The 14,901-nt window shown below is 35.8% G+C and overlaps 1 protein-coding gene across 7 annotated transcripts in view; it reads right to left on the reverse strand.

Moving 5' to 3' along the window:
- CTNNA3 (catenin alpha 3) overlaps positions 1–14,901 on the reverse strand; it is a 416,441-nt gene that overhangs the window by 122,954 nt on the left and 278,586 nt on the right. For all 7 annotated transcript variants that reach the window (XM_048946506.1, XM_048946507.1, XM_048946508.1 and 4 more), the window contains one exon: positions 5,877–6,033. In XM_048946506.1, the coding sequence (XP_048802463.1) occupies positions 5,877–6,033 (157 nt within the window). The remainder of the gene's footprint in view (positions 1–5,876; positions 6,034–14,901) is intronic.

Genomic DNA, 14,901 nt, shown 5'->3' on the forward strand with positions numbered 1-14,901 from the left:
CCATGCCAGCCTCATAAAGTTCAACAGGGCCAAGTGCGTTGTCCTGCATCTGGGTCAGGTAATTCCAAGCACAGATACAGGTTGGGCAGAGAAAAGCTTGAGAGCAGCTCTGAGGAGAAGGATTTGGGGATGTGAGTTGATGAAAGACTCAACATGAATCAGCAAGGTGCTCCTGCAGCCCAGAAGGCCGACCATATTCTGGGTTGCATCAAGAGATGAAGAGATGTGTAACCACCATGTCAAGGGAGGTGATTCTGCCCCTCTACTCTGCTTTCATGAGACATCAGCTGGAGTACTGTGTCTAGTTCTGGGGCCTCCAACACAAGGACACGGAGCTCTTGGAGTGGATCCAGAGCGCTACAAAGACAATGAGAAGACTGGAGCACCTCCCCCCCTATGAGGACAGGCTAAAAATATTAGGGCTCTTCAGCCCAGAGAAAACTCTGGGGGAACACTGCAGCAGCCTTCCAGTACCTGAGAGGGGCCTATAGGAAAGCTGGGGAAGGACTTTAGAAGGGTAGTGACAGGACAAAGGGAAATGGTTTTAAACTGGAAAAGGGTAGATTTAGACTAGATACTAAGAAGAAATTCTTCCTGTGAGAGTGGTGAGACACTGGAACAGGTTGTCCAGGACCAGACTGGATGGGACTTCAAGCAACCTGGTCTAGTGAGAGGTGGCCCTGCCTATAATAGGGGATTGGAACTGGATGATCTTAAAGGCCCCTTCCAATCCAAACCATTTTAAGATTCTATGAACAGAGGGCTGGAGCAATTCTCCTATGAAAAAAGGCTGAGAATGTTGGGCTTGTTCAGGCTGGAGAAGAGAAGGCTCCAGAAAAACCTCATAATGGTCTTTCAGAACATAAAGGGTGTCTACAGGAACATTGAGGACAGATTCTTTATCAGGGAATGTAGAAACAGAACAATGATTAATAGCTTTAAACTAAGAGAAGGGAGACTCAGATTAGGTATAAGGAAACAGTGCTTTACTCAGAAAGGCACTGGAACAGGCCAACCAGAGACATTGTGGAAGAAACGTACATGGAAGTATTCAACCGGTCTAGTGAGATGTGTCCCTCCCCCTCTCGTCCCTCCTCTCCCCCCTCCCTCCATGGCAGGGGGTTTGGAACTACATAGTTTATTTCAACACAAATTATTCTACAATTAGATGCAAAAAGGAAAATCAGACAAAACTATTTTTCACCTTGCCTAGGGCAGACAGGGAGTTTCTGTTCCTGGAGACCTTTAAGCATTCTCTCAACAAGACCCAAGTAAGCTGATCTAATTTGAAGTTTGTCCTGCCCTGTGCAAGATGTTTGATTACATAATGAAGAGTTTTCTTCTAGAATCTTTTATTCTTTCATTCTACTCTCCTGTTTTGCAATTTTGTGCCTGTTGCAATTTTCTGTTAATAAATTTCATACAACATCCTGATTCCTAATCAACTATTAAAGATTGCTATTAATTGTAAAAACTGCATTTAACAGCATAGACTTCAGACCTTAAGGGACAGTGTTAGTAAAGAAATGAAATTGCATATTTACTGGTCTTGCATTTTTCACAGTAAACTACATTCTTAAACCCAAGCTTTTGCAAAAAAGACACGGGAAATTTTTTTTTTCTGTTTGTTTTTGCTACTGTTAAGCTGAGGAAGATTTACTGACACCAAATAAAAACTACATTACAGTAGCAAAAAAAACCATGGTCACTTCTTGTTCTTGTTTGGGCCATAGAACCACGTAAAATTTGTATCAGTGTGTCATAAAGATTAATATCCACATTTTTTCTAACTTTAATAAGCTATCCATAACTGATAGGCAGACAGCAATTCTCTGTTCCTAGGAACATCTACCAATAATGGTATTATTATTTGTCACATTTCATATTTGCAATGACATGTTTTTACACAACTCATTAGCACTTTTTTTCCTTTGAAAAGAATAGGCATTCATTTAAATTGGCTATTTGCAATCAGACCTCTTTCTACCTTGTAAGAGAACTAATTTAATCTGTCTCTGAAACGTAGTTTTTCCTTTAACCTGAGGGATCACATAAATAAATAGAAAACGAAACAGATGAACAAAAAAAAAAAACAATTTCATGAGGATAGGTGCATCAGAAAACAAGACACCAATCTACTTAGAAAAATAAGAACAGCTTAATTAGTACATACAATAACAGTTAATTATTAGTACCTTTCTTTTTCCCTCCATTTTCAAATGCTCACATTTCCCTCCAGTCTTTTTATCTGCAACAGGTTACTGTCCCTTCCCTGTGCTACATCAGAAAAGGACACGTATCACAGGAGCGTGCGAGAGTTTTTCAGTACCTTTTGTTTCAGCAACCCCACAACTGGCTCATGAAGAGTAATGAGGAGGCCTTTTTGCATGGCTTGATTATTCTCCATCCTTTTAGCTATACTACTCTTAATTCCATTTATTTTTAAGACAACAAAACAACATATTAGATTAGTGAAACAGAAACTAATCCAGTTATTGCTGAGCTCTGCACAAAATTTTAACAATGCCTTTAATAGGAGCTACATTATACCTTTAAGATGTGTATAGAAGAACACACCTAGAAGTGTTCAATTTACGCCTCCAAATCATCAGTAAACCACAAAACTCATTAATAACACTGTTTATAAATAAGTTGCAAACCAAGCCTCAGGTAATGCTGTGTGAGGAGATACATAACATGAACCACAAAATATATCTTCCCAACTCTTATCGGGTTTGGAAAGTATGTTTTTCAATCTGGAAGAAAAATCTGACCAATCAATCAACCAGAGATGCACTTTAAAATAAACTCTTAAGCAGCCAAACTGATGTAAGATTTAGAAACTTGAATCACCAGAATTAGTAGGGAAAGTATGTGCTCAGTGTTTACAGAAAAAAATGTATTATGTTTTTGTACTAAAGATCTACTATGAGAAGACTAACCACTTCCCATGCCAGGAAGAAGCAATCACACTCAGCCATTAAAACCAACTACATATATCTCATACTCTGAGAAATCCCAGTATCAACTGTTAAATAAATTACGTTATTTGAAAAACACTTTTCCAATACAGTTGTGTTGGCATTCACTGTAGAAAAAAATCTTAGGGAAAAAAAAAACAGGTCCGTTATCAATCTAATTTTGTATTCTTCTGACATTAAAAAACAGAACAAAACAAAACCACTCAACCTGTATTATCCCTTTGAATGGCTTCCTTTAGGGAAGGGACATTGATCATCCAGTTCCAACCTCCTTCCTTTGGGCATGGCTGGCAATTACTAGATCAAGAACTGAATCAGGCTGCTCAGAGCAGTCATCCAGCCTGGCCTTGAACACCTCCAGGGATGAGGCATCCACAACTTCTCTGGGAAGCCTGTTTCAGCATCACACAACCCTCTCGGTAAAAAAGTTCCTCCTAACACCTAACCTAAATCTCCCCTCGTTTAGGTTAAAAACATTCCCCCTTGTCCTGTCACCACCTATCCATATAGAAAGTTGATTTTCCTCTTGTCTTTAAGCTCCCTTGAAGTACTGGAAGGCCCTTATTTTACTGAGTGACTGCATCATTCATTGTAATTAGTCTAAATAATCAGCTCTATGCACTAAAAAAAAAAAAAATCTTCTCAAAGGAAATAAATGACACTGTCACAAGGTAACATCTACTTACCATTCACTTAAGTGAAAACGTGAAATGACAATGTACAAAAACATCCTGACAAAGCTTACAGAGGATGTTTGACACATGACTTAAAGTACATGGATGTTCAGTTCTTTGGACCTCATGATACACAGGCACTGCTACTTAAGTTATAGCTTTCTGTTTCGTGAACTGTGAAACACTGAATCACTCCACTATACTCAAGTAATGTAGAACAGACCCAAACTTTATGGGTTTACTCAGAAACAAGTAATTGTCCACCAATGGATATTTGGATTTTTGTCCAAATGCTAATGTATTTTCTAACATTACTCTTCAAACCAAGGAAATCATAAAAAAATATCTGAACTTTGATATTTAAATGGATCACACTTGCGTAGTCAAAAAGAAATGTTTAATTCAGTGAATTTGAATGAAGAATTTTAAAACATAGGGTATTTCATATTAGGTAGAAATTTTAGAGTTGGATTTATTATTGAGAAAATTGACCTCTTTCTTCACTTTAGTAATGGTTCTGGTATCACAGAAATTTCAGATTTGCAACCTCCTGGACTGCGTAAGCAAAAGGAGGGTTTGTAATCAGCATCTATTAAATACATCTCAGGTTATGTTTCTCTATACTAAAATGCTTAGATAACATTTAGGACAGAAGCTCAAGAAATAATCAATTCACATTATTTCTCAGGAAATTCTACATTGGAACCTAAATCACCTGGTTAGGTATACTAACTAACCAGTGTAAAGCAAGGAGAAGATCTGTATCTAACAACAGGCAAACTTAGAAGGAGCCTGAAGAGCCATCTCTGCTTATGGTTTTTGCACCGTCTCAATCACTGTTTCAATCACAAGAGAAATACCATTTGCTACTCAGCTACGGGGACTCCAGTCCAGCAGTTTCAAGTTATCACAGTAAAGATGGTATTTTTTAAAATACACAGGAATATACAGGTAAACTTTAGAGCAATCAATATAAAAGGTATGACTAGTTTGGGTTTTTTTGCTTGTTTGTTGTTGGTTTTGGACAGAAGTGCATTTTCATTTTTAATGAACAATTAATGACTTGGGAAAATGAACTTAGTTCAGCCTTCACCTGCAATAGTTTCAAACTATGAACAACTGAAGAACTGCTCATGTTCTACACTGCTGCATGAACCATATAATCCTAATAAATAGAATCCAGCACTATGTACTTGTAAAGAGTAGAGTGGGCAAACATATGGCACATTAGCCATAAGGAAAAACAAAATTTAAACCACTTTTTATGAAGATGACACAAGTTGTTTTCCTGCCCATATTACTCTAAAAGAAATCAATTAGTTTTGCTCATTGAAGTGCAGAAATAAGAACAGGGGTTTAGTAGTTCCTGTTTCAATGCTGAAGACATGCTGCTTCAGAAAATAATATCATTAAGGTCTCTTCACTTAATAAATTTTGAAGTATCTTCCTCTAGACAATTACATAGAACTAACATTTCTGGAAATACTACAATGCATATGTTTTGTTTATAAGGTGTTTTTAAATGTATCAACATAGAAAAGTAACCCATGTGATTTCTAATTTCTATGTCTATCACAAAAATTACTGTAGAACCAAGTTTTACTTACTTACACAAAAGCATATGAACATCCAGAAAACTCTGGATGACTGGAAGCTTGGTACGTGCACAGCTCAAGGAAAAAACAAACTATTAAACTGATTCAGTGCCATTTTCTTTTCCCTCCTGAACTCAAAAATCATCAATCAATTAAGTGTCCTAATGAAAGCTTCTGTTAGTATTACCATTGTAAATTACAACAGCTTTGAAAGTTTTGGATCTATTGAATACTAAATTACAATATTTTTCATAATGTTACACTGGGAGGGAAGGGAAATGCCCAATCTTCTATGTATATACACACTGGTACATACTTCTTTTCACAGAAAAAGACTTCACACAGCACAGAGGATTTTAAAAGTTAGAAGCAGATGAAACCGTAAGATTGGATAAATGCATCCATTCAAATACAGCAATTGTGCTTCACACATATACAGTTTGTTCAAATGACTTCTACACTGTACAGAGTAGAAACACTTACCATGCCAGTACATTTAAAACATACAGTAGGCTTCACAAAGCCTTAAACAAACTGATCTTGCTGGTTCCAGTTGAAAAATGACTCTCCTGTGAAAAGTTTTTGAAGTACATAGAAGAATAATCTGATTCTAATAGTTATCATACCTGATACAGCAAGGAAATCATCAATACTTGTTATGTCATCCACAGCTTCAGTAAGAACATGGATATGATTCTCCCATATGCTCCTATACATCTCCATGTTGTTTTTTACAACTTGACTTTTTGGTCTTGCAGAAAGAGCTAAAGCTGCATTAATAACCTGTGCAAAACAAACAAATAAACAAACAACATAACTAAATAATTATGTATTTTGAAACAAAGTTTTCCTAAAGCTTAATAATGCAGAGCAGCATTTATGTTGTTCCAACTCTTGTTTTTCTCACTGCCAAACTATTATCTGTTAGGCGTTGCCAAAGCTAACTTCCTTTTTAGCTTCATGAAATATGAAGAGCCTACTATGGAGTATTCTCACTAAAAGAGATATTAGTTTTTATCATGTAAAAGCATGTTGCCGGGTCAAGATATATAATCAATGGCAAGGAAATAACATGTAGGAAACCTATACAAAGGTAGCATCATTCTGGTATTTCTAAATTAGTTACGCCTAAAAGCAATAGATATGTTCACAATTAAGAGAGCAGATTCCATCTCTCCTAGAAAGAACTTAATGTTAAACAAAATACTAGATCGTAAGGTTACTACTTCATTAGATATCACTTACATCAGTTAATTAGCTATAGACTTTTTTTTAATGTGCCTTTTTATTGATGTTACATCCAAAAACATTATATAACTCAAACTGTATTATTTATTGAGGGAAGAGGTTGAAATACTACCTAAAGCAAAGAATAGAAAGAATCAAAACAACATGCCACACTAATCCCCAGTGCTGAGGGTATATATTCATGAAATAGTTCAAGTATCATGCCACTGTAACAACTCCATTATACCAAAGAGTAAGAACTAGGATATTTCTCATCTTTGATTTAAATGGTGCTTCTTTATACTATTACCAATCCTCTTGACTCTGCTTGGGATTATAAACTAAATCTGTGATCAGTTATAATTGGTTGGTTTGTTTTGGGTTTTGTTTTGTTTTGTTTTAACCTATTACACAATTGGTAAAATTTAAGTAATTACACATTTTAGTAACATTCATGCTCCCGTAACCCAAAAAAATAGATAAGCCTTCAGAATAAAACTTCTGGGACTGAATATTTTACTAACAGCTCCGCTAGAGAAGAATAGAACATCCTATTATTACTTTGCCAGGTAGATGGTGAAGGAAGAGGGTATGTAACTACAATGTAGATAAGAAAAAGATTTCTTCACCAAGTGCATAAATGTTCAAAAAAAAAAAAAAAAAAAAAAAAAGCCCAGTATAAAAGCATCCTACTCTCCAGCAGGAAAATCAAATTTGCAGCAAGAAAAACAGAATTGGAACCAGCTGGATAGATAGCAGCAGAAATAAAAATTTCATATTTACATTACACAAGTCAATAGAAGCAAGTCTATCATGGCAACTGATTACAACATAGAAAATACTATCAGAGAAAAGAACAGAGAAGCATAAACAGAAACAGCATCTGAAAAACATGAGGGCAAGTGTTTTGCTCTACTTTAGAAGTATTCATCTTTTAAGTGCAATATCTCATCCACTTCGGAGCGCCATACTTCTAAAAAAACACAAATCGTTCCTCTCCCATTCAAGAGAGAACAGCATCAATTATCATCATCATAGATCTAAAAAAAAACAAAAAAAAACACCAAATCTGTGAGAAAATTTGAAAAAAAAGTCACTTTTCAGGAAAAGCTGAAGACAGAGAGCAGTTGTAGTCATTAAATGAAAGTTAAATTGTGAAGGGAAAAAAGCAACCACCAAAAAAGACACACATACAAAGAACCCACCGCAACAGCAAAAAGTCAAACCAACCAAACATTATCCATATTGAGCTGGCAAAAAGCTCTCCATTTACCTAAAATTCTCTAACATAAAACCAAGAACTTGCTTTAGATTACAATAACAAGTACACTAATTGGTCAACTAAGGAAGACTATATAACTAACATTTAATCTGCTGCAAATAAAATAGCACCAATGTGGTATAATATACCAATGATTTTCTATGTATTTTCATAAAACAGGAATATAATAATCACAGAGGTGCTACTTAATTATTAATAATGTAACAAATACACTTAAACATTGTTTAATTTAACCATTGTTTGCTTGTCTTCTAAAATGCAAGGACCCTTACCACTTTGAATTACTACCAGTTAGCAGCAACTTACACAAAATTATCTTCTCATTTGGAAAACAAAGGTATGCAAACTTATGTTTAAAGCTATGAAATACACCAAATAAAGCTCAATTTGTCATGCTCATTTTCTAGATTACTAATACCTAAATTACTTAAATTAGACTTTCACCTCTTTAGACAATTAATTTTAACTTAATATTTATATAATTGCACCGTGCAGATAGCCTTAAATAACACACTATTAAGTTTTCACAAATAAAAAATTTTAGGAAAGAATCAAATTATCAAGTTAATACTGATTAAATGCAAAAAGTAAATGCTAGGGAGAAAAGCGCTCAACAGTTGAGCAATTAGAATCTGAAATTAGTGGGTCTTCTTTTCAAAGCTGCACAGCCTGTTTTCTAATTATCTGATGAAAAGCATCACTTACTGTGCATCTATGATATGATGGAATAGTCTTAAAACAAATCAAAAGCATCTCAAAATCCACAATCACCAGCTACAGGTTAAGGCGTTTGCTTACAAAACAAAAGAAGGGAAAAAAATACAGCTCATGAACCACACCACATACATTTAAAGGCAAGTTTCGTCGAAGACTAACACAATCTACTTAAAACAAAGCCACTGACTGTTAAAATAATAGATGTGACAAGCCCACAGCAAGTGTCTGACAAAGTACTGCTCTAGTTACATCCAGAATGGACTTAGAACTGATGACTCCTTTTCCCTTTCTAACTAAAATGGGGTTTATGCTAAACATGCAATTGTCCCCCTTGTTTTCAGATATCTCTTCAACCTATTCCCCTTGCCATGTATTACACAATCTTATTTTATCCATATTACAGATCTGCAAAACATGCAGAAACATCATTTAGCAGCTGTACCAACTAGCAGCAGATCTACCCCAGTGGTACAATCCCACCCCTAAAAACAGGTGCACTTGCGAAAACCATCATCCAATTCCCCGCTCAATTATATTTTTTAAATGCAATCATCAGTAAACATACTCTGCTAAAATACTTAATGTGTGGACGGGAACTTTTTTTTTGAGTTTTTATGCAAATTTCTCTCCTCCAATAAAATCTAAAAAGAAACATGGTAAATCCCAGAGAGATGAAAAGCCCTTCCAAAATGAATGCTAAGTACAGTTTGGATCACTGCAAAATCATGGATCATTTTATTTCTAACATTTGAAAAAAATGGGAAAAAATGAATATTTTAAAAATAGCAACAGCACAGCAATGCTGACATGAATAAAAAGATCGGTCATTTCTACTCCATCAGAATGCATACATTAAAAATGAGTCACCGGAGACCTGAAAGGCCTATCTGAAGACAACAGCAAAGGTGCTTATATTCTAGGCATAAGCAAACTATCATTGCAGCCCCTCTGCTCACATTCCCATATGCACTATCCATTTGCAGCATCATTTCTTTGGGAATATAACATCTTTCCCTGCAGACGTTTATTCATGCTCTGATAGCCAACTGCTTCTGACTTCTCAAGTCAACAGACTGCCCAAACTGCTGAAGGCTTCCATTTCCATATACCTATATTGCTTCTACTACAGGCTCTGCAAGCATGTAATATTTTTTGCAAAGAAGCTGGGAATTTAAGAGGTTATTAGCACTCATTTTTATTAATATTCAGCATTTTTCTCTGTTATTGTTATTCCTCTGTATATAACCTTTGACACTAAACAATGTACTTTGAATACATACTTCAAAGTAGGCAGTAACACATTATGATAAAGCCATCCTCAACTAACATATGGTTTTACCAGTAATTCAAATTACTTTCTCTGTTTATTAAAACAAATACTTAAAATGAAAAAATACAACCACATCAAGTTTTTAAACTCCGCTTCACAAGAGCTCTTCAGTTATGTTGCTACCATATCTCTCAGTACTGTATTGATGGAGTCAACCACTTATGATTTCTATTCAATTAGAGGTGATAAAATATAATAAAAGCAAAGTTAAACTTTGAACGGTAAGAAATTGCACCCTGTGGTGATTACAAGTGACTTGGGTAAGACAGTAATGAAAAAACCCTATGTGTACAAAGGAATATACAAAGTAAGAAGGAAAGGATCTGCACTGAAATCCTCTTTCTGTCTTTTACCCTCTATATCAACAGTGAATACTTTCACTTCCTAACCACCATTCTACCCAGTGCAGAAAAGAGGCATGAGGTTGTTCTCAATGCCTCATTTCAATTTCCTGACATGAAAAATCAAGAAGGAAAATGAGAGAGAAAACACGATGACTCAAGATTTGCACTCAGATCGTGTTTTTAAAACAGTTCTGCATTTAGTGCTTCGGAAGTACCACCTCTATAGTAGTGCTTACCACATCCTGCAGATCCTCACAGAAACTTTCTGTGTATGCAGGGAGCATAAAATAAAAACCATCAGTTTCCAGTTTTATGGCCAAACCTGTTCATTCATTCCCTTCCCTGTGAGATGGGGGAATAGACACACAAACATACACACAAAAAAAAAGCCCACAGAACTCATGACTTGAGATAAAACTTTTTACTGGGATAAAGAATAATAGTTATGACTGTGTGTGCATGTGCATAACAAATGATGCACAAGCAAATGCTCATCACCTGCCAAACCAAGAATATATAAAGCAGGTTTATATGTAAACCATGGAAGAATTGATCCTGCATTGGTAGAAGAAAGAAGAGGAAATGTGGACTACGTGATCTTTAAATGCCCACTGAAGGCTTTGTTCTTTAACCTTAATGAAGTATCTGCATTTCTGAGAAACCAATTTCAGTTGCTGAAAAGATTACTGCAGGGTTCAGAGCAGACTAATAAAAAATGAGAAATAAGGTGGCACTGAACTTAGGTTATTGAACGGAGATCCTAACATAATTCTGAGACAAGTAAAAATGAAAATTGAAGAGGCATTTTCATTACTTCAGTTTGAAATATTACAGAAGTGCAAAAGAACTGAAAATGCGGGTAAGTATTCATCATCCACATTTGGGTGTGTACTTTGGAGTTTATTTGAATGCCTTTTCTTGGACCATGTAACTGATTGGCAGACTGTCACAAACTTTGTGTTTATCACTACACAAATGTAATGTATAAAAGCCACTTGCAGATCATGTTACCTCTCTTTGCCTCTTTCAACGACATTTTAGCATTTTGGCTTCCAGGAACAAATCGTTTCAACACAGACTAGTACTCATTTGCTGCCTTGAACTTCATGCTACTTCTGTGGAAACCATTTTAAACTATAATTTAAAAAACCCGAAAGCTCATCAGAAACATGAATTGGCCAAATTTGTAAGATTTACCTCTCTACACATCTCTAGGATAGACACTTCTCTGAAAAACATGCTATTATTCCCCAAACTCACTGAAGTCTGTGCCTGTACAGGTGATGAAAGGGGAAGGTGGGTGTGAAGAAAGGAAAATTTGTGTCTACTTTGCTTTGAAAACTTGTACAGAAGACACTACAAACTGCCAAAAGCTTGGTCCTTAGCTGCAACTTACACATCATACATGCACATAGAAGAGACCACACAGTTCTAACCCTGGCCATGCTACAGATATACTGAACTTGTCTCTACCTCATTCACTTTCTACTGTAGTACTAATAGAAGTAGAAACTTTAAAAAAATAAAATAAAATTACTCCTATGAATAAAATGGGGAAAAAAAAAAAAGAAAAAAAAAAAAAGCCACCAGGTATACCAAAGCTGGGTTTCCTCAGAGGTAGCTGCAGTGTTACCTGAACACTGACAAACACGTTCCTCTACTGCTGCACCAGAACTTGCCAGATTTGGAGCACCCATCTGTTGTTCCCTGCAAACAATACTGTTAGCTGCCTTGAAGGCGCTGAAGCACCCACGAGGATCCCCATCACACACACAATACTTCTTTTGGAAACCATCCCAAAACTTGGGAAGCTGCAGATAACAATGCTGTGCTCAATATCAAGAAACAAACTTACTGCACATGGAACCATATATGATCAGTTTGGTTTCAGCTTCTTGCTTCAATAAGAGTAAAATGTTCCCATCTCTGCTATTTATACTTCTCTATTACCGCATTCTACAACTATACATATTCTCAGCTCTTTATTGCTGCCCTCCCCTGTTTTCGAAAAAGACATGTGAAAATAAATCTCTTAACAAAGGTATTATTATGCTGTCATGTACTACTCTATGCTTTCCTACTCTATCAGTCCCCTCCCCAGACTCAGTATATATATATTTTTTTTATTTCACGTTATTAATAACAGAGTTTTACTGCCTTTCTTTTCTTCCTTAGCATTCTTAGCATTCAACAAAACATGGCCTCTTGAGAAAACTTACTAAATCACAACAAATGATGACATTGAAGAAAGAAAGAAATACCATTCCAGGAAGAAAGCTTTCAAGTTTCAAAGGTGCAGGGAAAAATAATTTCTTTATAGAACATTCATAGTGTTTTTGTGCAGCATGCATCTAGAACATATACCTTTCCAACAACTTTAAAAAACTTCCTCATCACTTTGGCTTCCCAGTACCTGCAGCAACCACAGGTGGAGCAATCGTAAGAGAATAAAATAGAACAACTTCCGCAGTGCTAAGATGAGGCCATTCAGCATGCGTAGGTGATATTTTTATTTATATTACAATCTGAGAATTTGTTGAGGATTCTCTTCTTACGCAACAGAAACTGGAAGATAAAAGTTAAGACAGAAAACCTCTGGGCATTTTGCAATAAATTATTCTCTAAGTACTACCATAAAAGAGCCAAGCTGTCACTTCCAATGTGAGATTTTCAAGGGAATCTGAGAGTCATAATTTAATTTTTATTTTCCTTTAAACTGATGATGGACAAAGTTCAAGCCAAAGCAAATATTCAGCTAAGCCTATTTGCATTACAGCATAAAGCATTAGGCCTTCCAATTCATTCTGCTGGCTCACAGCATTAGGATTCTATGCTACCCTAGCCAGTTAAAAAAGTCACAAGCTTTACCGTCTGTTTAAAAATGACAAACTTCAATCTCCACAAACAGGAAAAGGTAACAGCCTACAACTACTAGTGACAATAACTATGCAAGAGGAAATGAGAAATGTTCATATACTCATACAACAAACTGTATCAGACAACTGACTTGAAGGAAAACTAACCTTCCTGCTCCCTTCTGAACTTGATTCTCAGTGACCTGATGCATACAGCTGAATGCTACTTTGGTCACAAGGGAAGGAAGCAGAAATCACACCTTGAGAGTAGGCAGGGGCTGAATCTCTCTCAGCACAAGAGATGTACACCAGATTAAACTGCTTGTGAAGCAAAGGCGTAAAAGAAGGAATTAAATACAGGAGCATTCAAGCAGACTACCATAGTAAGGTTAATGAGATTTCTTTGATTAACAAGAATTTTTTCATTAACTTCAGCAGCACTGTGCATGACACAGGGAAAAGATACAAGCAAAATGCATTACTTCACCAAAATGTCTGTGCTTTGGTTTCGGAAATATTAAGTCATGATGTGTTCTTTTAATTAATCTCTTGATTCAAAAACCGGAGAAGGTACATAAAAAGATGCCTGACACTGTTGGAGATACTAACATCTGTTTTATCCCTTTTAAAGCAGATGGTAGACAACTCACTGATTTATCACATTCCTGATCTAGTGGTTGGCAATCCTGCCCATGGCACACGCTTGGAACTAGATGATCTTTGAGTTCCCTTTCAACCCAAGCCATTCTATGATTCTGCGATTCCCCTATTACTTCTGCCCTTGCACAAGACTGCTGTGTGCATATAAAATGGTGTGAAGACAGATAAAAGCAGATGCAACAGAGCCTGTTCAAACAAGATGATGAAACAACTGTGGTTATGAAAGTGATAATGGCAAACTGTTTTTATGATACTTATAAAAAGCTTCTACAGTATCCCCCATTTTATGAGCAAAGAACAAAATGAATGATTGATTTTCTCTGATGAAAAAGCAAATATATAGGAAATGTAGATTGTCAGTTTCAAAAATCCACAGCATCACAACTAAACTACAGTATCTGAAAAAAAATAACATCAAAAGAAGGCTGCCCACTTGTTAGCTATGAAGTCTCTTTTTTACCAAGGAAAATTTTCAGGTTTGTTCAATGAAGTACAGACTTTTCAGAAAATAATTTAGAAGCAAATAATATGCACCAATGTGTGTCAACCTGGAAGAGCTGAACAATTTAAGTGTAAATCAAAATATAACTCAAAGGGAAAAAAAAATCCCCCGCTGATTTTTGTAAGGGAAAGAACACTGATAAAACATTTAGTTTTGAGAAAATACTTACAGGGCGTTCACATTAAGAGCTTAAGCAAAATATAACAAAAAAAAAAGTTATAATCACAATTTTAAGAAAGCATACAGAGACCAGGTAAGTCCTTCTTGGACTTTAGAGTTTTAACTGAATATTTGTCCACGAGTCACACTGCTGCAACTGTGAGGCTGCTCAAAGCTTTCATGCTACTTTGTACAGAACCATAGTGTAATCAGTGAAGATGGCAACACAAATGTCTGTAGAAGATATCTAGAGCATCAGCCACAGACTCAAAAAACACCATAGTAAACTCCTGATGCCACTGTGTTTCTGAAATGAATAAACAAAATTTCAAAACATGTAAAACATGTTTCCAGAAACATGTAAAAAGTTCATGGCTGCCCGTTTCAGACAGGAAAGAAAGCACCACAGCTATGTTGAAATTACTAAAAGTCAAAGAGAAAAGGGCTGCAATATCTGGTTTCTCCTAAAAACCTTGGTAGTTGTTTTTTTTGTTTTGTTGGGAATTTTTTTTTTTTTTTTTTTTTTTTTTACATTCTCCTCACTGTGGATACGTAGATTAATAAAGAAGCAGTTC

This window comes from Lagopus muta, chromosome 5 (genome assembly GCF_023343835.1).
Source record: "Lagopus muta isolate bLagMut1 chromosome 5, bLagMut1 primary, whole genome shotgun sequence".
In the NCBI taxonomy this organism is placed as follows: Eukaryota; Metazoa; Chordata; class Aves; order Galliformes; family Phasianidae; genus Lagopus; species Lagopus muta.